The 25754-nt window shown below is 42.2% G+C and overlaps 1 protein-coding gene across 1 annotated transcript; it reads left to right on the top strand.

Moving 5' to 3' along the window:
• Nucleotides 1–6041: 6041 nt before the first annotated feature.
• On the top strand, nt 6042–17573 carry LOC308308841 (hyaluronidase PH-20-like; the record flags this gene model as incomplete). Its single annotated transcript, XM_080754293.1, has 8 exons — nt 6042–6049; nt 7999–8173; nt 9518–9684; nt 11101–11269; nt 12397–12615; nt 13838–14002; nt 15100–15189; nt 17133–17573. 8 exons carry the CDS (start codon nt 6042–6044, stop codon nt 17571–17573), a joined length of 1434 nt encoding a protein of 477 aa, XP_080610419.1.
• Nucleotides 17574–25754: the final 8181 nt, after the last annotated feature.

The raw sequence follows: 25754 nt of genomic DNA, 5'->3' as shown, positions 1-25754 counted from the left end.
TGAAACCCTTTGAAGTAGTCGACCCAGATAATGTAATACTGTATGGCATAATCAAGTTCAATAAAATGACAGATTTTGGGGGGACTAATACTTTTTTTCACATTTGTTTGAAAATATACTGTAAGTTCACAGCCTCAAGTGCAATGCAGTTCAAGTTCAAAAACGCATTTCAAGATTATTTGATTAATCTGGAAAAAAATATATAATATAAATAATCAATAATTGCAGCCCTAATGACATCTGTGTGTGGCTGGATGAAACTGGTAGCTGTGGTTAGGGCACCACACTGTGGACAGCAGGGGTAATACCCACTTGTTATGTGGAGAGGTTATCACATGACTTCTAAACCCATGATTGACAGTGAATTGAGGAGGGTCTTTGAAGATGTGCTAGCTATTTTCACTTCTTTAAATGGACAGTACAAGGTTTTCACAAGGCAGCAATTGCTGAATCAAGTTGACCCGCTGTTTACCGTATCATGTCTGTGGTTTGAGGTAACATCACCCACAGGTATTGGCGTGCAATGGGGCCAGGCCTGTCACAATATTATTCCATAATCGTCTAATCACAATTATTTAACATAATCACAATTATTTAACATAATCTCAATTATTTTGCACAATCGTCATAATCGTTTCATGTTGAAAAATGTTCATATATTTTCAAACATTTTCAGAAATAGTGGAAATATTGTAGATCGGCTATTTCCGCTATCAATGTTCTTTTTTAAGTATTAAGTTGTCAAATATGTAAGTAATTTCGTATATATTTAGGTTATGTGTCATATCTGCCATGTGCAACTTCAAAGCCTAAAAGCCAAACAGAAATGTAATTATTACAAAAACACAATTAAATCATTAATCACAATTATTTGAGTGACAATTAATTGTCATGTAAAATGTCATAATCGTGACAGCCCTAAATGGGGCCATGTCTGGGTCATCCGTACCTCCCCAACTCATACAGTACTCTACCAGCTTGGCGTCGCAAGCAACTCTAATCCCATCCTGACCCAAAAACACCGGGGTCAAAGGTTACAGTCCCAGTCCTCACACAGCTCTCGCCAGCCCGTGAACTAGTCATCACCAAATGGCGCATGGCGTGTTTGTCCGACCACATACATAAACACAAGTACGGGATAAACACAGGCACAACATTCTGGTCTCCACTGTAAGCACCTCGAACAGGAGTGGAGAGATGTCAGATTTAATGATTTTTTTTGTAAATTATTTTGAAATTTAGGGCGAGGGGCCTTTATTCAAGAGCCTTTATTCGACAGTGATAGTATAGGGAGACAGATGGTGCCGGCTGGGAATCAAACCACGGACCTTGCGGCCATATGGTATGAGCCCAACAGCTACTTGGCTGTTGGGTTGCTTGCAGATGCCAAAGGTATAATCAGCATGCTCTTGTGGCTTTGACCAGCAGCACAGGTTTCCTGGCACTTGTCAAACTGGACCCGAATTGTCTCTGTACCTGGACCGCTTTTTTCGGTCCGCAGACTCCGCACCAAATCTCTCCACGCCAAAAACGGACGATCCACAAGCTCACAATGCGACGCAACATGACACGTTGTGAACTTGTAGAGCGTCTATTTTTGGCCCCCACAGAATATGGATGCTGAGGTTCAAGTGGTTAAGAATGTGTACATTCTAGCAGTGTTCATGTTGAATGTCTGTACAGTATAGCGTGTACAGTATGTATGGGGCAGACAAATGTCTGTCCCATTTGGTGCTATTGCAGAGTTCACAGACTGGTGAGAATGCAGAGTGAGAACATGGGGGGGCAGCAGCCAGTGACCTTATATCACTTCTAGGATAAAGGACTGAACCTCATCCCCATGTGCCCCTGAAAGTGGGGAACCCCATGTGGTCCTAGAGGGGGTTCCATGTGCTCCCCAGCAAAATGAGGTACGGTTTAACCATTGAGCACTATTTTAATGGTGATACACCATGAAATTTCACTTTTCCTATTTTAAAACCTTTTTTTGGGGTCCCACTAGCACCTTCTATCCTCACAAAGTCCCATTTCTGACCGTTGTGTCTTTCTCTGGTTCTCTGGCAGTTCAGGCCAAAGGTGGTACTGCAGCTGAAAATGCTCTGAGAGCCATTCAAAAATGAGAGAGGCTCTCTATTCAGGAGTGGTAATTTAGCCTCAAACCTTTTGAAAAACGTTTTTGGGACATAAACAATATGACATAAATACTTTTTAAATGCATGGTGTATCACCTTTAAAAACACTTGGGAAGATAGCCGCATCTACAAGCTCATGTCATTTGTTTCGAGATTGAAAATGAACAAAATAAATAATTTATCTTTGCCTATGATTTACAAAATTAGGGCAGCTGGGTGAAAGTGGTTAATTTCACTATAATATAACCAGCAGCTAGAAGGTAATGCAATGGTAGAATGTACTGAAATGTATTAGAATGGCTGTTCAAATCATACTGTAGGTTTCTCTCTCCCCACCTACAGAATAGACAGTTGAATTATGTAATATTCATCTAACAACAGACATATTTTCTTATGGGGGTCCTCCCCTGGCACCAAACTTTCAAAATGGGGGGCCTTGACATGGAAAAAGTTTGAGAATCGCCGCCTTCTACTGTCAATGCTGGATGCGAAATGCCTAAAACCATTATGGAATAAATTCTCTCCCACCGGAGAATTTGAGTTCTTCTAGAACTCTTATTATGCAGCTCTTCTCCCTTGTCACTTGGGTGTGAAACCATTGTGTCCTAACTTTAGTCTGTGAACATTTGGATGGGGCTTAACCCTGCAAGGCCCGAATTAATTTCTACTGGCCAAAAAAAAATCAGATGGTGTTGTAGCAGTCCTAATCACAGGAAAATGTAATGTTAAAAAATTAATAATGTTTTTGTAAGGTTTTATAGCCATAAATCATAAATCATGCTCTAATTTGCATATTGGGGATATTTTTCACAATATTAACATATGCACATGTTCTAGACATTCTAATGATCACGAAAAAAAATATTACAGGCATTGTACTTATGTTTTAGTGAGGAATAGCTTCAGTTAAAAAGTGAGATGTTGTTCGTCCAGACGCTGGAATTTCAACTTCTCTGGGACTTGTGAATGTCAGCCTATGTGGGGGGTATTTATATGCAAATATCGTGGCCAATGGCATTGTAATACTAAACAATAGGATTTAATGGTGATGTGAATGTGAAAAAAGAACAGGAAAACTAATTAATTAACATTTTTTAAAAAATGATTTAAAAAATGTTGCCAAAAAGCAACGCTGGGCCTTGCAGGGCTAAGGACTTCATCACCAGCCACATGATGGTTATCTGCTATATTTAGACCAGTGGTTCTCAAAAGTTTTTGTGCGAGATGTCCCCGAATTGATATGCATTTGGCCGCAGAGCCGTGTGTATCTATTCTGCATCTAGCATGAGGCAAGACCCAAATTCTTGAACATTCTTTACTCAAATCTTCGGTTCTGAGGGGTCCCCGGAAAAAATATATTTTGAGATGCGGCCAAATACATATCATTTGGGGGTGTCCTTGACATGAAGTTTGAGAACCGCTGATAAGTCGATTCTACAAATGTATTTTCTGAAATCCTTGTTGTTTTCGGTGGTTCTCAAACTTTGTCATATCGAGGACCCCCAAAATTATATGTATTTGGCCCCGGACCACCATCTAAAAATATTTTGTTCCAAGTGTAGTAGAGTGACTCACTTCCTCAGCCTGATGGCCTCCAAATCTCCCTCGGTCCATAGGGATATCCCTTTGGATCAATGGTTAAGATATTGGACTTTCAGGCGGGAGACCTGAGTTCGAATCCCGGGCGTTACATGACAGGCACTCCCCAGAAGAAAATACAGTGAGCATGAGCAATGGTTGTCTATTAGACTTGGTCTAATAGACAACAAATTGGTCTAATCAATCAATGTCTAGAAATAAATGTTTTTTAGACATCTGAGCTTAGACTAGACGTTAATTCAGCAGCTATATATAGACCTCTAATCAACGTTCAGTCTAAGCTTAAACGCCTAAAAAAAAACTTTTATTTCTAGAAGTTTATTAGACCGATTTTAGACTAGCGTTTAGACGTATATTAGACGTCCAATAGCCCGAAAAATACTCGGGAAGATTTGAGTTAAAAATGTTCTCTCTGAATTTAGGTCTTGCCTCATGTTAGATGCAGAATAGATACACGCTGCAGAGGTGCAGACCCCCATTTGAAAAGATTTGGTGCCAGGGACCCCCATTTTTAAAACATTGTTCCTCGTTTTGAAATTGTAAATTGTCCGTTTTCAAGTAGCCGAAGTATAAAATAGGGTTTAAGTGGTTGAACTTGTTTTGATTCTCCTGGCTGCCCTCTTCACTCTCGCTATCCCCCCCCAACAGATGCTTGTAGCATGCTCATCCAGGTAACCTATATCCTCCTAACCCCTAACCTTTGTAGTGTAACAGTGGCCTACATAGGTAATGGAACCTCCATACCCAGCATTGTTAGTGCCTTGCATTACTCAACGAGGAAAAACAGCATAGTGAAATCATATCTTACAAAATAATTATGATTTTTTTTGGATATAATATGTTGACTCTAAGATCTTCGATATTGGACGATTATTTTGAAACTCTAACCCTTTTGTGGGTATATTCTTGCCCATATTGCTGTCCCCATCACACCACATCCTAAAAATGTTTACTGTGGCTGCAGGACTGTTGCACTTCAGTGTTGGGTAAATATTTTTGGTGTGACACCGCCGTACAATGGTGCATAAATTCAGCATTACAGAGGCTTTGAGTCATTCATGATGAGCATACCGCACCAAAATTATTAACAGCAAACACATTCAGAAATTCACCATAGAACTGTCTGCTGTGCGAGATGTTCTGCAAAGCGCGCGTGCGTGTTTGTGTGTGTACTTAGATGTTCGAAATTGGATGGATTATTTTGAAACTCTAACCCTGTCAAGTGTCAACATGAATCTTTGGGGATTTTAGGCATATTTTGTTTGTTATATTTGTTCTTATTTGGTTCATACTGTGCACACGTTTATTCATTTTGTATCTTATAAGGCAGGGTGTAATATGAATGTGAAGGATTGTTAATGTCAGTTGTTTTCTTTTTGTGTAATGTCCGAACTGATGGCATGACACGGTAATAAAAATGTTATTCATTCATTCATTTTTGTGTGCCATTTACCTGGTGAAATGGTTGTTTTATGGTTAAAAAGATTTTTCACTGCACAATGTCTTTAGAGGTCAACTCCACACTAAATAACATCTAGGCTCATTGTCCCACTTATATTATTCCCAAATGACATGTCTATTAGGCAGAAATGCCCCTGTCGTCCAGTTTGCCCAGCAGAAAATGAGCCCATATGTTATACCGTATAGTGCAGAGTTGTCCTTTAACTACAGCTCTCTCCCCCCAGGTCTAATCACCATCTGAGCAGCCATCAGCTGGGTGAAGTTGAGACTTAATTTCCTCCATTGAACAAATATGGTCAACAAAAACACACACAAACAAACACACACACACACACACACACACACACACACACACATACACACATACACACACACACACACTAAATCCATCGCACCCCTAGTCAAAACGTCATCCCAGTCCACGCAGGCACACTGAGAGGTCATGGAGCGACAAGTGCTACAATAACAGTCTGATCCTCGTTCCCGGGGTCGGTGTCCAAGGAATCCTGCTGTTCCACGTGCACGTTCCCTAACCTCGCACCCAGGTGAGGCTTCCTCCTCCGTTCCAAGACAAACTTGGCACCAGGAGCGATCATAACAAGACGCTCTTAGATGTGTATGGACAGCAGAATGTATCCCTACATGCAGTCTCTCCCTTTCTCTCTCTCTCTCTCTCTCTCTCTCTCTCTCTCATCCTCCTCAGTAGAGAGGACCAGACGAAGGCTGCTCTCTCGCTTCACTCTGGAGAGCAGTTTTCCTTGTGTGAGGTTGTGAGTTTGCTCCTAATCCAACAAACACGTCGCCGTAGCATCAAGGGGATCAGGAGGCGAGGCGGTGGCACTAGAAGGGATGTCCAGGTAATATGAGAGTGTGCCTGTGGGATTGAGTTGGCCGTGACCTTGACAGTTGGTTGAATCTGTGAGTTTGAGTTGGCTGTGGAGAACCTCTTTGGTGTTGGCAGGTTGGATTTATGTCTGTTTAGGTCTGCTGAGGTGTGGAGTAGATTTTCTCTAGACAGTAGCGTTTGCCATTCGTGGTAATACCTGTTAGAGTTCGCAACGGGCCTGAAAATTAAGGCCCGGCCCTAACTGGGCAGGCCCGAGGCCCTACCCGGCCCTACTAGTTAGCATACATTTTAGGCCCTACCCTGCCCGAAAACGTCGGGTCGGGTATGGTCGGGTCTATCGTATAATAATAGTAATAAAATAATAAAAACAAATATTTTATTTTTTCATTGAACCCGTGGCCCTACCCGGCCCGACTAATTAGCATACATTTTAGGCCCTACCCAACCCTAAATGTCGGTCGGGTTCGGGTATGGTCGGGTTCGGGCAGAATTTGAGAACTCTAATACCTGTCTTCACTTACTGTAACATTTAACTACTTAAACCCGGATACTTTGTTGACGGGGTTCCCCAGGGGCCTCAAATGGTTCTCTCCTTTTTCCCTCTACCCCAAATCTCTTCTCTGATAATAGCTGGTCTACAGGCTCTCAACACATTGTGTTGTGATGCGTTTGTAGCTTTACAGAATGTTCGGCTATGATGATATGCCCATAATATTGACGCTAGAGGTTCATATTAAATGAAATAAATTACACCAGGATTTATAGATGGTAGTGTGAAGTTTATTGGCATGATGTCTTGATGATTTCACTGGGTGGATTCATATCAAGGTTTTGTAATGTAGCAGTCTTTGTGGCTATAATGTATGTGCCTTGCATTTTGTGCTGTATAAGGTACTATACAGGATGTTTAGTCAGTAAATTAAGCTTGCCAATCATCTTTCCTTTAATGCATGACTGTGAAGCCTTTATTTGTAAAAATGCTCATATTTTTCTTCCTCAACGGAAAGGACAATAGCTGGTATAATGAATCCCTCTCACATACTATAATACCTTTATAGGTGTGTGCGATTTGTCAGGCACTGTGCTTTGGTTTTCTGGTCCCTAACTTCTCATTCAGGTTTTTTTTTATTATTTCCCCTCTCCTTCAGGGGAAAGGATGGTGTGCATCACTCACAAGAGCAGAGGCTGTTCGCTGCTTCTGTCGTTCAGTCGGCATCTCCTCCCATCTCTGACGCTGTCTTTCTTCTCTGCGCTCATATTCTCTGTCCTCCCAACACTCACATCCTCTCTCTGGTCTACTCCTGTTGTCTCTACCACCACCATTTCTACCCTCACAACCACACAGTCAATACCTCACACAACTATCCCTCCTGTGACACTTACCTATAGTCCTACAGTGCTACAAACCTTTTTGTCTCCACAGAGTGCCCCAGTAACTGGCCCAGTTACTTCTGTTAAAACAATGTACCCGACTTCTTCACCAGAAACCACCGTCACAGCTCCATATCTAACCCCAACTTCACAGTCAACCTCCAAAACGTTATTTTTGTTATTCCCCAAAACTGGCAAACCGGCTAGACGTCTTGGAGAGTTTTTCAACATGTTACCCTCAACTTACCAGTCAGAATTGTCCTCACTTCCTCCTTTAACGTCCCTGCTTCCCAAAAGCTCACAGACTCCTCACACTAAACTTGTCAGTGAATCATTGCCGTCGACATCTCTACCCTCAAACCCTCAACCTTCTCTCACGACCTCCCAACTTATTTTCTCCACAAGTTCTCCCTCTCCCTCTGAAACATCTCTCCCTCATTCTTCAACACCTACACAAACTCCCCGCAATCTCCCCACTTCTATTCCCACAACCTCGACTCCATTTTCTCCCATTTCCTCGTCCTCCCTTCCCACACAAACCTCCCCTTCTCTTAACCCTCGAGCCATCGCATCTCCTCCTCCTAAAAGGCTTCCCCCCCGCCATGCCAGACCGCCCCCTCCACCTCGCCTCCCTCACGCCACTCACCCTCTGTTTGATCATCAGCCGTTCATCGTCACGTGGAACATCCCTGACCACGTGTGCAATAGGCACAACATCTCCCTGGACACATCCACCTTCAGAGGAGTGGCCACACCTGCTAAGGTAGGAGGGAGGGATGGATGGATGGATTGATTGATTGATTGATTGATTGATTGATTGATTGATTGATTGATTGATTGATTGATTGATTGATTGATTGGCTGGGGGGAAATCCATGCTCTTGATATCCTCGTCTTCTGGTCATACAGTTTTATGCAGTGTCGATATGTTTTATACCTGCTTCTGGTCATACTGAATTAAATACATGTAATTCCTTAGTTTAGTAAGTAGCTGAAAGCCACGATGTAATAATAATAATAAAGGCCAAGTGCCTTGGATTCTTTTTTTTATAAATTCACCTCATGTGTGCTACATGTAATTCCTTTTTTGAAATATATTCGTACATTTATATCACAATGTAACCAAAATAAATACTTAATAAATACTATACTTTATTAAGTCAGTCGACATGCAAATGATCCTTCAAATGACAACCTCATTGTCACTGTTCATATACATGCACATTTTTTTTTTACATGTCATGTCCTGTATAGACATCCTAGTCTCGCGTGGCCAGACTGTTGCCTCCGCGATTTGGCCAAATGCTCCCGCATTCGGAGATTGTGGAATAGTTGTCTGGCTACGCGAGACTATAGACATCCTGACCCATCTTTTTTTTTTTTTTTTCACCACCTACATAACAACAAAATAAACTACTACACAAAGACCATATAAATACTACACAATCCATGTTCACATACAGACCCATATGTTTACACAGAGAAGGAAAACAAAATAATTATGAAAAAGGGGGCTGGCTTTGATATGTAGTCTTTGTTATGTCATAAATGAAAAATACATAAAATAAAATAAAGAGGCTTTTTTTGTTTGATGTTTGTGTCTAAAATACTTTTGGTTTGAACAAAAATATAAATAAAATGGACCGAAACAAAAAAGGGGGGTTATGTGGGCATGTTATCCTTATTTAAAAGATAAGCGGCCCACCTTTTTTCAAATACGTTTTCCTTACCATTAATTTTATATGTCACCTTCTCCATAGAGTACATGTCCTCCATTTTGTCCAACCATTTATCCACCCTGGGAGGTTCCAAACTTTTCCAACCCCTTGATATTTGTTTGAGTGTAATTTAAAATTAAACTGAAAATTGCCATTCTATAAGCTCACATCGTACCGATTCATGAACCGCGGTGAGCTTGTCGATCTGCTATTTTTGCTTGTCGACATTATTCTTGTAACTTGGAAACCTCGATTCCTGCATTTGATAGCCATTGCGCAGAAGAATGATTCCCTCTGTGCCTCGTCGGTCTGTGGCTAATCTGGCTATGCATTTACCCAATTGAAATATCAATCAAACAATGTTTTGAATGAGCCTCATCTCGCCGCAGGTTCCCGGTCAGTTCCTGTCTCTGTTCTACACAGACAGACTGGGTCTGTACCCCCATGTGGATCGCAGCGGCAGGAAACTTCTGAATGGTGGAATACCTCAGCAAGGCAACCTGAAGGCCAGCATGTCCAAGGCCAGAGCAGACATCTCGTACTACATCACCTCCAGGTCAGGACAGTCGGGAGCTGCTGGGGCATAGATTATGAAGATGGACTTTGTTTTCTTTTTATTGTGGGCTCGTTGAAAGCAGACACCAGTATCTTATACCAGATCTTTATAGGTCAAGTTCTCCTCAAAAAAATGACCGACAGTACAAAGGCTGGGGCTTAGGCAATGAGGAGCAGCGTTCTATGGTGACATCATCACCAACAAGTGTGACCTGATATAAATAACAACAACACGGGGGCTCGAGACCAGTATGTTATATCAGTACGTTAAACCAAAACTTTATAGACCAAGGTTATTCTCCTTAAAAAAACTACAGACAGTACAAAGGCAGGGCTCTTGGCCAATGAGGAGCAGCCATGTATTTGTGCCCATACATGGTGTTCCATGTGAGCCCACACTGTTTCGTAGGAACAGTATTTCTAGTTAGTGTGGTTGCCCAACAGGGCAACACAGTCCTGGGGAAACTTTATTTCTTGGGTAACCTTTCCGCCACCATTGGAAATTGACAGACAGACAGACATCTGTCTGACAGGGATAGGGAATCAATAGGGAATCAATGGGAGTGGGAATCAGTAGGGAATCAATGGGAGTGGGAATCAATAGGGAATCAATGGGAGTGGGAATCAATAGGGAAACAATTGGTCGAGCTTCACATGACAGATAGCTTACTGCAGAATATAGTCACGTCAGCAACCACACTTGCAATGTCCGATTGCATCTTTTCTAGTTATTGTTATTATGCTGCCTACTTACCCATTACTAGTACTTACATACATAGCACATTATATTTTTAGATTATTGGTATTGGCCACAGTCTAATCTCTCAAGACGAATGGGTTCCCAGATTGATCATATATTTATATGTTCCAATTAGAGATGTTACCGATCAATCGGCAATGGATCGGATCGGGCCGATCAACGCGTGATCGGCGATAATCGGTGGTTTAGATCAAAAGGTAAATTCACCGATCCGATCCGATCGGTGCATCCGATCAACCAGCCGTTCAGTATGCCCACTTGAGGCCATTTTTTGGTATTTGGGGTACAGTGCTGAAGGAATAATTAGTTACTGCTATGATAATAAATACATAGTAATGCTGGTAAATAACTATAAGGCAAATATATAAATGAATCCATGAGTGAATTAATTAATTAAAGTTAAAACATTAACATTTATAAAATATAAATAAAATATAAATAATAACTTGATCGGATCGGTGATTGATCGGTATCGGGTGATCAAACTTTTGTGATCGGTGCTCGGTGATCGGTTCCAAAAAACCTGATCGGACCATCCCTAGTTCCAATGTTCAATCCCAAAACCAGAATTACATTGTTATTCCAATTATTTGTATGACCATTAATCGTCAAGTAAGATTTCATGTTCGTGACAGTCTCTCCTGCCCATCCCTCCAGGACCAGTCAAGGTCTGGCTGTGGTGGACTGGGAGGAATGGCGTCCCCTGTGGGACAGGAACTGGGGTTCTAAGAAGATCTACCAGAGCCTGTCTGTAGGCCTGGTGCTGCAGAGATATCCCTTCCTGTCTGTCCGGCAGGCCGCGGCGCTGGCCAAACACCACTTCCAGGTCTGTTTATCTGGATCCCGTTTGGCTGTTAACCATTTGTCGCTGTCGGGTGGAAACATTGTATGTCTAAAACGTTAAGGAAATTGATAAAAAATTACCCTGTTCTGTTGGATTAAACATTGGCCGGGTTTCCCAAAGCGATTTTAGCTCTTCGTAACTCACACATGGTCGTAGAGACCGAGCCCTGACCGTCATGTTCCCAGCTTTATATGGGTTCGGGCAGAGCAACTTATTTAGCCCCCTACAACTACACCAACATTCAGATTCCACAAAGTGCTTAAAAGCTCAAGAAAGCAGGCCTTCCTTCTCCTTTCCTCACCACCTTCTACAGGGGCACCATTGAGTCTATCCTAAGTTCCTAACCTACTGCTTCACTTCCTGGTATGGCAGCTGCAAGGAGCAGGGAAAAACATCACCTGAACCGGGAGGTGAAGACAGCTGGGAGGATCATTGGTGCCTCTGTTCCCTCCTCTACATAGAGTGCTGTACCCAAAGAGCCACTATATAAGGGACCTCCATCACCCCTCCCATGGATTTTTTTGCCCTCTGGGAAGAAGAATAGGAGCATTAAGGCCAAAACTAGCAGGATGCGGAATAGCTTCTTCACAAGTGGACTGTCAATGAACTGCGCCCTCTGCCTACATAGATGGGGTTGTTGCGCATGGGGAACACCAGGAAATACAAGGAAACCCACAAACTGGGATCTCCATATATGGCAATAAAAGGGATTTGGTTCCCCTGGCATCACAGGGATCTCCATATCTCCATATATGGGCATAAAAGGGATTTGGTTCCCCTGGCATCACAGGGATGTCCATAAATATGGCAATAAAACAGATTTGGTTCCACTGGCATCACAGTGATGTTGGGGCGTAATGTACTTGGAGTGCTTCTTTCCTTGTACACCCAAAGCTCTTCTCCAAATATAGCCATGGATCAGTTATTTTTGGCCTTTCGCCCCAGAATAAGGATGCTGAAGTTCAAGGCTCAATGAGTTTGTAAGGGACCATGGGATTTGGTCAATGTGTCACTTAGTAAAAAGTGAGTTATCTAACACTGTTTTGTTTCTTTTCTTTTCTTTCTTTTCTGTCTCTCTCTCTGTCTGTCTGTCCGTCCCTTCCTTCCAGAAAGCGGCTAGGAGTTTCATGTCGGCTACCTTGTCTCTGGGCAGAGCCATGAGACCCAACTACCTCTGGGGGTTCTACCTGTTCCCCAACTGCTACAACTACGGCTGGCTGGAGCCGGGCTACAACGGACGCTGTTCCAAGGAGGTCCGCACACAGAACAACAAGCTTCTGTGGCTGTGGGAGACCAGCACAGCGCTCTTCCCTTCCATATACCTGCAGGTACACATACACACGCACATGCACGCACATGCACGCACGCACACACACACACACACACACACACACACACACACACACACACACACACACACACACACACACACACACACACACACACACTCACATAGCCTCGTTGTTGGGTGGAAAACTTGTATGTCCAAAACCTTCCTTTTTTGTTATTATTTAAAAAAATATTTAAAATAGTGAAAATAGCAGATCTACAAGCACACAACGCCTCGCATTGCAAGCCGTTGTGTGCTTGTAGACCTGCTATTTTCCCTAGTTTTGTGCCACAGTCTTGTATGATGAAGCAGGGCTTTACTTTACGAAAAAACATACCAATTTGAAACTTGGAGATACGAGGTTTCTGCCCGACAGTGACGATACACTGTTATGGCCCTATAGCACTCAGTGGAAACCTTGTATGTCCGAAACCATTACTTTTAAGTATATTCAGTAACTACACAACGGGACAATATGGTCGTTATTTAGCCTAGAAACCAGACCAATCTGCCAGATCTAAACATATAGAAATTTGCTATATTAGTCTGGCCATGCCAGGCTAGTTATTATTCAGTCACAAGCTCTTTTTACTTAACCACTTTCAACCTGGCATCCAGGTTTTGAGTACTTTGGATACGTCGCCATTTATAAAATAAAAGAAAATCCAAAGATACCCTACAAAGACCAGATTAGAATGTGTGAGGCATTATTTCCAGGTAGAGTGTCTATGGATATTTACACAACAGAAAATAAAGTGTCCAGAACATTAGCTTTGTCTAAGTTGTCAACCTGTGGATATTTAGAACAAAATAATTGATTTCTAATTCTCAATCACATTTAAGTGTTCTCTTCTGTACGTAATACTGCTCCAAAGCATGGAAAAAGCCCCTGGAAAAATGTCTTGGTCATGATGATTTGGTCTATTGCTGATAATGCTTGCATCATGGCGTGTCGTATATCAGCTATTTCCTGCAACATTTGCTGTTGTACAGTATTCATTCAACTTTTTTTTCCCCCCACAAATACATTGAGGATTGAACCCTCATTTTCAATGGTGCAGAGATTTACAACAGGCAGATAGGGCAACAACAAAACAAAATAGAAAATAAAATAATAAAAACAAAGAACCAATGGGAACCAGATAAACATACAAACATAAAAACTACAAAAATACATTAATATTTCTAAATATTTCTAAAATGTTGTGATGTTGTTTCAGGCCTCGTTGAGAAACAGCCACAAGGCGGCGCTGATGGTGCGGAACCGGGTCAAGGAGGCTCTGAGGGTGTCGTCTCTGCCCATCCGCAACGGCACGGCTGCCGCCCCGGTGTTTGTCTACGCGCGGCCGGTCTTCGTCGACCAGAACCGACACTTCCTCAGCCAGGTGCATAACCAGAGCAGAATGCGTGAGGTGGAATCTAGGTATCAGTGTTTCACAAACCTTTTGGCCTGTGACCCAAAAGAGAAATTAGACTTTTGCCCAGGACCCAAAGTAGTGAAAATAGCAGATCTACAAGCTCATATCAGGATGCTTCGTGCCGTGCTGAGAGCTTGTAAATCGGTTATTTTCACTACTCCTTAATTATTATTATATTTTATTCATGGAATTTCTTAGATGTCTTATAGACAAAATAACTCCATAACTCAGGGAAATAAGGACCATATCAACAGGAGGTGTTGTCATGTTGATTGTACTAGTGCACCATCTAGTGGCTGAGTAGTGTCTATACATCATTTTCATGTCAAGGACCAACAAATTGATCTGTATTAGACCACGGACCCCCATTTAAAATGATTTTGTGCCAGAGACCCCCCATAAGAGAAGATATTTGCTGTTACATTTCATACAGAATTACACAATTGTTTATTCTGTTGGTGAGGACTGGGGAGAGAGAGAAACCTACAATATGAACTCAATTGTCATCATTTTACATTCTCTCATTAGGGTAACAATTTTATTTAATTATAGGCGAGTATAAAATATTTCCTTGTTGAGAATCCAACCATTACTGTTGATACATTACTGTAGGCCTCAACCTTTTGAATTTACAGTTTGATCTGCATTAAGGCCACAGACCACCATTTGATACATTATGTTATTTACTTGGGACCCCAATCTAAACTGAAAAATCCAAAGTCTTAATTTAATTGTTTAATTTAATTGAGTGTTGGACAATATTCTGGACCCCTGATAGTCCCTGGACTCAACTTTGAAGAACCAGTGAGGGTTTGTGTCTCCTGCTTGTGGTTGAGTATTATGCTACAGACAGAGTGTCCTGGCCTGGGTCCACTGCACTGTGAGGGCGGTTTGGTTTCAAGGTGTAATGAACAGAAACCTAGAAAGAAACCTTTATCCTTCACCTTTACCCCTGTGTGTGTGTGTGTGTGTGTGTGTGTGTGTGTGTGTGTGTGTGTGTGTGTGTGTGTGTGTGTGTGTGTGTGTGTGTGTGTGTGTGTGTGTGCGTGTGTGTGTTTGCCCAGGGAGATCTGGTCAGGACCATAGGGGAGAGTGCAGCAGTAGGGGCCTCGGGGGCCGTGCTGTGGGGGGCCAGTGCCGACTATAACGACAAGGTAGCTCCACGCCACACGTCCTCCACTGGACTGCTGACACACACACACACACACACACACACGCACACACATACTGTACACCTCTGTACAGATACCACACACACCCAAAGACATCTATTAAACAACACCACACCACTAGCTAGTCTCAATAATTCATTGAGAATGGGGCCGTTCTCTTTCAGATAGGGACTGATAGCAACGAGGCAAAGACTTTGTTCAGGGCCAGTGGTGGCCAGTCATGTGCTCACATAAGTCTGAGAGAATGCAGGGTGCAGTGGGATTTGCCAGAGTGCCAGTTAGGCCTAATGTAATGCCTTATTTAGGCTTGATGATATGAGAGTGTCTTGGACCGAAAATAGCATATAAATAATCATAGAGCTCATAGATCGTTATTTTCGGCCCTAAACAGGATGTATGTATCGGATTTAACCTAACAGAATAACTGTTAATGGTAAATACTCCATAATGTAGACTTGGGAATTGTTCTCCTTTGACTGTTTTTATCTATGCCAACCTGCATTTTTCTCGCTCTTGGGCAAGACACACACACGCACGCACGCACGCACGCACGCACGCACGCACACACACACACACACACACACACACACACACACACACACACACACACACACACACACACACACACACACACACACACACACACACACACACACTGTTGCCCACATGTAGCAGTCACACCTCACTCACTCACAGTGCTGCTAACCGCTTGGAGTGACACATATATGGCACCCAGGACGAAAACCACAAGATTGTGCTTCCTCTTCCCCTAGTATGATTGTATTACGCGCACTGCTCTGTGGGACGAGTCTGGTGCATTTGGAACAAACCAGGTGACGTCAGGCTGTCTTTGTGAATCTGGTGCAGCGTTTGTTTGGAAGGAAACCATGCATACGCTCTGCCCTCCATCACAGACAGATCAATCAGCACCTACAGTACAGTTCTACTGGCTACTGGCTACTAACAGGGGACACATACAAAAGCTTTGATCAGGTCATTGTGCCCGTCACTCAGCACCAGGGGGCGCTAAACAAAGACATTCCATTAGGTGGTACTGGAGACGGATACTCTGACCAACAGACGCTGTAAGTGGCTGGGGATGTTGATGGATGCTAGGGTTGCTACAATCAAGGTTGCATTTCTTTTACATATCACTGTCAGGTAGAAACCTTGTATGTCCAAACTGTTCCTTTATATTGTTATTATTATAATTATATTAAAGTAAAATTGTGAAAATAATTGATCTACAAGCTCACAATGCGAGGCGTTGTGAGCTTGTAGATCGGCTATTTTCACTACTTTTGTGTGACACTTTTGTATGATGAAGTAGGACATTCGTTTACGCAAAAACTAGTTCAAACCTGGAGATTGGAGGTTTATATATATGTGTATACTATATATATAATACATATTTTTTTTTTTTGTATTAAATTGAGATATTATCAAACATAAATAATACCAAACATATCAGACTGACTACATCTCCCAAAAAAGGTTGTATTAAATTCAGTTTGACCAGAAGCAGGGATGAAACATCCCCACCGGACATGAAACAGACACATGGATGTTCCCCTGCAACCCTGGCTATGCAGCTACTAACCTGGACTAGACAAACCTGGTTTGGTCTGATGATTTTTCTTCTCTCTTTTTTTGCATAATAATATAATTTTGTTGTAATTTGTTTCTCCACAAAGCACCATAAACCTTGTATTATTATTATTTATTTATTTAATGGTGAAAATAGGCGATCGTTGTGGACTTGAAGATCGGCTATTTTCACTGCTTTTGTGTGACACTCTTGAATGATGATGCCATGAATTTACAAGGGGGGGGGGGGGGAAACATGAAAAGTTGAAATATGGAGAAACAAGGTTTATGCCCAACGGCGTCGAAATATAATTTCCCTCATCTCTCACTCGCTGCAGACCTCGTGCGAGGCTCTGTCCTCCTACCTCTCATCCACCCTCAACCCGTACGTGGTCAACGTGACGGCGGCCGCCCAGCTCTGCTCCGACCTCCTGTGCCAGGGGAACGGCCGCTGCGTCCGCAAGAACTACAACTCGGACCACCACCTCCACCTGAGCCCCGGGCGCTTCCGGATCGCGCGAGTCCGGGGCCGCTTCCTGGCGCTGGGCAGGCCCGGCCTGGCCGACCTGAAGCTATTCGCGCGGCGCTTCACCTGCCAGTGCTACGAGGGCCTCGCCTGCGCTCCCAGGAGGTACCGGGAGCTGGTCAAAGCTCTGGCGTTCCGTGTGAAACAGGGCCTGTACAGCAAGGCCCAGACTCTGAACAAAGCCTCTCTGAATGCCATAATGGAGCAGTCCAGTTTTGCCAAAGAGAACGTTAAAGGGAGCTTCAAAGTGTAGTCTGGGTTCGCAGAGGTTGTGTTAATGTAAAACCACACCGTGAGTGGGAATGCTCCTTTAGAACAATATATTATAACTGTCTGAGTTGCTTAAGACGCGACAGAGCGGCTCTACTAGAGCTATTCGAAGTTTAAGTGACTTGCTCAAAGGCACTGTAGCAGTGGGAGATGAGAACATTGACCATTTACGCTTTAAATAAACCCATGTGAGGATTCTCACGGTAGAGCTGGGCAGCGGGCACAAACCTGCTTCTGTATCATGACACTAGCCCAGAGGGAACCGGGAGTTTGAACCGGGAACCTTGGTGTTTCCATGCAAAAAGACAGATGAATTCTTCAGATCATCCAGTGGAAGACGGTTGTCTTCCTTTTGGATCATGGATGACATTCCACAGAGCTGGGACGGTGTGATTGATGGTTTATACTTCAACTTTCAACACTTAACAGGATCCTCCTCATTTACTGAGGAGGGCTTAAAACGGAGGCTTGTCATGGAATGCACTTCCATGAACAGTTGTTAACCACTTTAACCCTGGTATCCCAATGTTAGGCCTGTATCCAAAATAACACCAAAGTAAAAAACTAAAGAGAGTCCAACAACTTCAACATTTTTTGAATAATATAGACATTTTTGTGGGGTTAAGAAGTGGTTAAAATAACTGTAAAGAGAGACATGCAGCCATGGGCGGACTGGAAATAAAAGATCTGCCTGGGAATTGACCCTTCATATTTGTCACTGATGTGCATTCACTTCTTGGTCATTTTTATATATAAAGTATTATACAGTATTTTATATAAAAATAATAAAGTTGTGAAAGCACATCAGTCAGTCTGTTTTGTATTTACAGTATTGTCCATGATATTCGCATGTCGGTCTGCATCGTGACAACAAGGCTACCAACAGAGCATTTCATGTCATTTGACTGAGTATGTAAATAAACTAAAGACTCAAACATGCACGTGTGCACGCGCGCGCACACACACACACACACACACACACACACACACACACACACACACACACACACACACACACACACACACAGTCAAGATGCCATTGTTGTTGTATCTCTAATCTAATCTCTGCTTTGTGTTCATGGTGAAACAGAAATAGCAGCAGGGTTGAGCAGGAAATAAGAACATTTTATTAAGTTACAAAGAAAACAGAGGACAGTATGGTGACTGAATGCCGGGGGCCTGTTCATTAACTGCTTCAGATACAAAATTATCTAATAGCTTTCCTTGTTTTGGATCCGGAGCATGTTGTAGTGTTGTGTGTGTAGACACGTTTTATGCTTGAATTGTTTCTTTTTTTTAAGAGAATTGTAACAATGAGGCCTTATCTGACCGCTTCATCTAGAAAATGATGCTTCCTTCCTGTTTAAGAATATGGTGACTTACTTGTCCTGTCACATATTTAAGGATCAGGCTTCTTTACCCATAACATATTTAAGAATCAAGGGTGGCATTTGACCTGGCAGTTTTGTTTTGGAATATGATACTGTATGAGTGCATTGAGAGAGCCAGAGCACAAGTATTGCACTGTATTATAAACCTGAACCTGAACTCTGTTTATAAATAGTACAATCAGCTAAGTGGTTGCAGTGGGATGAATCATTTATTAACCAAAAGTCATATGTATTATAATATATTACTCTTGATTCCAAGTAATACATCATTTAATATTAGAATGTTTTTAAGGAGTAATATGTAATACCTAAGTAACATACTGTCCTGAGTAATATTGCCCAACATTGGTGATACTGCTAAATAGAAGGTGTACTGTTAGTTCCACTGATCCAAGCAGTCACTATCGATTAATCATAACATGAAAATGCACACACAAACACTTTTGAGGTTTTCAACTGATCCAGAAAAGGATTTCCCCAAACGAGTCTCTGTATTGTAAAGCACATGTTCCCTTCCCCTACGACTGCAATCCATTTGTGACATCACTGCTCTAGTCACCAGATTCTGAAACTCATCTGGTCAACAATGAGATTTGTTTACTGTCATTTTGATGTTGATACTATCATGGTTAAATCAGTTAAATATCAGTCAATAATATTCCGTAGAGTACAAAAATAGCCTTGACAAGTTTGGAAAGCTACTATAAGGAATGAACTCTTTTTGAGAGTGCACATTGCTTGAAATGTGGTTTGTAAAATACACACGCATATCAATATCAAGCAAGGTCCCTCTCTATCCTATATGAACGCACACACATACACACACCACCACCAAAACATTTGAGTGTTGTCTTTGTGTTTGGGATAATAATGACCTTCAGTCTCAGCAGGTTCTGGTAACTGAAACCACACACACACACACACACACACACACACACACACACACACACACAAAAGCTGTTCCTGGAAATAGATGACAGAGCGAAAGACAATCTACTGTTGGAGAGACTCTCAGAGATTACTAAACACACACACACACACACTTGAAATATGTATGTATCGCCACATAAACAGAAGTACAAGAATAACTTGAACAAAGGACAAACACTGCGAATGCAGTCAGACAATAGAACAACAGCCTGTTGCAAAGTGAATAGAGCCGGCAGAACATTATTACTGTACATACAATATACTGTAGTTCACATACTTAACTTGTCAGACACAGCAGACGTAAATCATGGATATAAAGGAAACAACGCCTTTTTTCCTATAATGGCCGATACTGAGCAGTACCTAAGTAACTACTTGGCCCTTTTGAGTAGGGTGACCAGACGTCCCGTTTTACCCGGGACAGTCCCGTTTTCAAGCTGCGTGTCCCGGTGTCCCGACAAATATCTCTAAAACACTGATATGTCCCGCTTTTCAACATTCACTGCAAAATTGTCCCGGTTTTCGCCAGAATTAAAATAATAGTAGCTGTTTTCAGTGGTTGTATAGACATTTATTATGTTCTTTTCATGAAAACATGCTCAGCAGCTCACCTAACCAATCAGAAAACAGGAACAAATTCATTGCGTGTCTGAATTCAACGCTGAGGCTGTTTGTCAATCACTCACAACCCTGCGGTGCGTGTGTGCGCGTGCACGAACGTTAGAGAATGGGCACGTGCGTGCGCGGTAACGTGCGCATTGATTTTAGGGTCCCAGTTTTAGGCAACAGTGTTTTGCGTCCCGGTTTGAGTGGCTGGAGATATGGTCACCCTACTTTTGAGAGACCGGCCATTTGTAAGCCGCTCACAACTTGTGCACGTGCCCTAGGCTACCAAAGACGACACACACACACACACACACACACACACACACACACACACACACACAACACACACACACACACACACACACACACACACACACACACACACACACACACACACACACAACAACACAACACACACACACACACACACACACACACACACACACACACACACACACAAGGACAGAAATATGTAGCCTATGCAAACAAACGCAAAGCAAAGCGTGAGTGTGAGCCTGTGTTCAATTCAGGATGGCTTAGGTTGTAGGGGAGAGCGGGGTAAACTGAGACACTTTTTACATTTTCTCCCCTAGAGGCGAACTAAAAGATATATCAGTAAAAATATACACATTTCCCAGTAATTTGGGATGTTTCCTAACAATGGAAGTTATCAGAACATATTCAAGACAAAAGGCAGAGAAAATATGATTGTTTTAAAAAAAGTGGTCTTGTGTCTCAGTTTACCCCAGGACCGGGGTAAACTGAGACAGACCAGAGAAATCAACGGGGTAAAGTGATCCACTCACTTTTTTCACTTTAAAACTACCATAAAAACACAAAAACCCGGTTAACCGGGTTAAATATGCGCAATACAAAAATGTACATAGCAGACATTCTTTTAATAGGCTTTGTCCTGTCATTTCCACCCATGTGTCAAATAATGTGACACATGGGCAGAAGGAAAAAACTAAAAACCCTATAAAAAATGTATAGAAGGGTTTACCAAACTTTCCTCAGTTGATCCTTATGTAATTCTTCCTGTAGAATCTATTTCTGCAAAGTATATTGTTGTATTGTGCATAACTAATGAAATAATTTGCATATTTAGTCAAATATGCTAATTATCTCATTAATTATGCACAATACAAAGAAATATATATCAAAAATGGATTCTACAGGGGAAAATACATAAGAATCAATTGAGACTAGTTTGGTACACCCTTTAATTAGGTTTTTACAGCTTTCTCCCTGTCTTTCATGTTAAGGATAGTCTCACTTTACCCCGAAGCAATTGTCTCACTTTACCCCACAGCCACATTTTGGGAAAAGGGATATTTTTATCAATTCAGGGTAATCTTCAGCTAGCATCTATCACATGGATTTATAAGTCGGTAGTTCATCAACATGTATGATATAAAATGTTCTCCCTGCATCAATTTGCTTTGACACAACAGCTGATTATGTTGACAGCAAGAAAATTTACTTTTACATGCAAAAAACACATTTTTGTGAAAAAAGCATGTTTTCTACAGCACTATCAGGTCTCTCTTTTCATGACAAGTGGGAAATTCAAGGGGCTTGAAAATATAATGGTCACATGGCCACAAATGTGTTCCATTGCCAAGATAAATGGAGCGTCTCAGTTTACCCGGTGTCTCAGTTTACCCCGCTCTCCCCTACTTCGGTACTATAGAGAAGGTCAATTAAGAGTAGCCTCGGTGTCAAGTGACATTTAAAGTACAGCGCGCGCGCGCGCGCACACACACACACACACACACACACACACACACACACACACACACACACAGCTAAACTGAACGACAAAACTGAAGTGCACAGGTTAGATGAGGCTGGCAGTTTAATGCCTAAAGTGATTCTTTTCAATGTTATGGATGAATATATTGGTGTGAGTTTCATGGTCTCAATAACAAATAGATTTGAGCTGCGCCTTAAAAAAAATCCTTTGTTTTCTTATCTGGTACAGTATGTATTGAGTGAAAAGGTGACCTGCAGTAAGTGAGGTCACACTTTCACACAGTTCAGACTACAAGAGGCAGACACACTGTTCTGCGCAGATTGACTCACACTTATGGTTTTGAAATATGGAATTGTCCCTTATTTGGAAACTGCAAGACATGTCCCTTATTGAACTGATAAGCTTTACAATTTAAGCATTTAGGTTTTTTATCCAGAGAGATTTACAGTAATCGAGGTAAACACATCAAATGCATAGAGAGAGAGAGAGATCTTGTAGGGTAAGTACTGTAAGTCAGACTAATATGACCTTTTTTGATTTCTGCCAGGTTGGGTTCCCAGTCCCACATTATTGTTGACTGACACCGCTGACACAATTAAATTGAATGACAACTGAAGTGATGCCCATTATGGTTTCCCCAAATATATGCTCCCTATGAAATGTGTGGATATAGGCATCCACTGGTGCACCTAGTCAATGATCTAAGGCCCGGACTCTCAAAGTGGGGTCCGGGGATCCTTGAGGGTGTGTGTGTGTGTGTGTGCGTGTGTGCGTGCGTGCGTGCGTGCGTGTCGTATTACTACAGGATACTTGTGTGAGAAATATATCACCCTTTATGATAGCAAAGGGAATATTTACAAAATGTAGGCCTATTTAACACCCAAATGTGGTGTACAAAAATATATTTATTTTGTTGAATATAGGCATTCAGGTTCTGTTGTCATGGTTCATTGCATAGGGGGAGCTGTGGGTGGAAAGCAGCGCTTGTGGTAAAGGTTCCAGGAAGTGATCACTCTTTGGAATGTTCCAGGAAGTGAGGTACCAGGAACAGCTATAAAAGTTCAGGAAGTGAAGCTGCCGGGTATTGCATTTTAGGTGTGTAAAGAGTGTTTGGTGTGGTGGTTTGTCAAAGAGACTGTTTTAAATACGCTCAGCACTTTCAATAACAAAGGACACTGATCATCCCCTTGTTTATGTCAGTGAAGACAAACAATAAACTAATTACACTATCCAGAGCAGAACTTTTTAAACCATCGAATAGTGTGGCCGTGAACTATCAAGCTACAGTATGTAAATAAGTAAAGGTCAGATGGATACATGAAGTACATCACTTCCATGTTCTGAATAAGGGAAGTTTGGTTGAAAGAAGATATTCTGGTGGTTTATATTCTGCATTGATACAGAACAACAGAAGAACAAGGGAACCTCCTGGGGCCTCCTGACATAAAGGTTGGGTGAGGATTGTTATTTTTATGCAATGCCTTTGCATTTTCTTTTCTGAAAGCCAGATGTTGGAGCGGTTAGCACCGCTCAAAAATCTATTGATCAGAACTGGGCTGGCCAAATCATCACGTGCATTGCATGCGTGCATGCTTGTGTACGGTATACACTTGAGTTAGTATCAATTTGTCGGCATATAGTACACAGGGGCGTCACAAGGGGGGGAAACGTGGGACTGAGTTACTAGGGCCCAAGGTGGAGGGGCCTTAATTATTTTATACTTTAGCTATTGAAAAATAGCAGATATTCAAGCTCTGCGAGCTTGTAGATCTGCTATTTTTGAAAAGTCATAAAAATGTGTGCAAATCTTTGAATATATGTATTTTTTTACATTTGTAACTACATTTTTAGTCCATGGAACTAAATATGTTGAGATCGGGGTCCGTGGCCAAATGCATATCATTTTGACATTCATGGGGGGCCCACAGTGAATCCTTGTACCTAGGGCCCAGAATTTGGTGCGACACCCCTGACAGTACATGTCAGTTAGCCTCGTAAACGACCAACTTCCGTTAAATGGTTTCTGGAAGAGGGCGGGTACGAGGCTACATGTCAGTAGGTTTGGTTGGTGTAGGATGCAGTATGAACTATCCTTTATGACCAGAGGGACAGAGAGAGGGGGGTGGGAGAGAGAGAGAGAGAGAGAGAGAGACAGACAGAGAGAGAGAGAGAGAGGAGAGGGGGGGGGTGGTGCGGAGAGAAGGCAGGCAGATAGCCGTCAGTGAGTTTTACATAATAACCATAGTAATCATATCTAGTGTTACGTAGGCCTACTTGAATTAAATGAAATCTGAATCCGCCTTCATAAGAATAGCCCTGGAGCTCTGCTTACTACTATCAATAGATCGGTTACCCCTGCCCTCCCATTTCTGTGTTCTGTAATGGCTGTGAATTGCCTTTATATCACCACAGGAAACAGTGTTTATTACAATTACACCTTGAAACCAAACACCTCCTCCTCAAAGTGCACCCCTGGACAACAACAAGACAGCAGTCAAATAATCTCACTCTAATCCAGTGGTTCTCAATCTGTGGGTCGGGGGCCCACTGGTGGGTCATGAGCATATTAGCACATTGTGTTTTTGAGCGGTGGTAAACCGCTCCTAAGAGTGGCTGTGCGTGTGTCTGTAGCCACCTTTCCTCAGCGTTTTGCCATAGCAATGTGTTTTCCTCAGCGTTTTGCCATAGCAATGTGTGTGTGTGTGTGTGTGTGTGTGTGTGTGTGTGTGTGTGTGTGTGTGTGTGTGTGTGTGTGTGTGTGTGTGTGTGTGTGTGTGTGTGTGTGTGTGTGTGTGTGTGTGTGTGTGTGTGTGTGGCCATATTACATCATATTACATCACCAATTATCTGTAGCCACTATCTGTAGACACTTTTCCTCAGCGTTTTTCCATAGCAATGTGTTTTCCTCAGCGTTGTGCCATAGCAATGTGTGTGTGTAGCCATATTACATCATATTACATCACCAATTATCTGTAGCCACTTTTCCTAAGCGTTTTGCCATAGCAATGTGTTTTCCTCAGCGTTTTGCCATAGCAATATGTGTGTGTGTGTGTGTGTGTGTGTGTATGTGTGTGTGTAGCCATATTACATCACCAATTACATCCTAGACCTAACTATAGCCACTTTTCCTCAGCGCTTTGCCATAGCAATGTGTTTTCCTCAGCGTTTTGCCATAGCAATGTGCGTGTGTGTAGCCTGTATTACATCACCAATTACAGACGTTATGCAAGCACGACCACCGCTCACTTCACATTGGGTGTGATTTTTCTTTACAACAGAGCTGTCCAAGAATGGACAGATTCACACAGAGTATTTTGAGTGACATACATTCACCAGCATGTTACTCTCAGAGAGAGAGAGAGAGAGAGAGATTTGTGTGATTTTCCAGGATGAATGGCTGCCTTAACAACTGTCCAACATGCATGCTGTAACTATGGTCAGATAGGCACCAATGGCCCAGAGCTACAGGATGTTTAAGATC

This window comes from Nannobrachium achirus (assembly GCF_963921795.1).
Source record: "Nannobrachium achirus genome assembly, chromosome: 23".
Lineage (NCBI taxonomy): Eukaryota > Metazoa > Chordata > Actinopteri > Myctophiformes > Myctophidae > Nannobrachium > Nannobrachium achirus.
The sequence above is the reverse complement of the archived record's forward strand: the minus strand, read 5'-3'. Positions and strand labels throughout refer to the sequence as shown.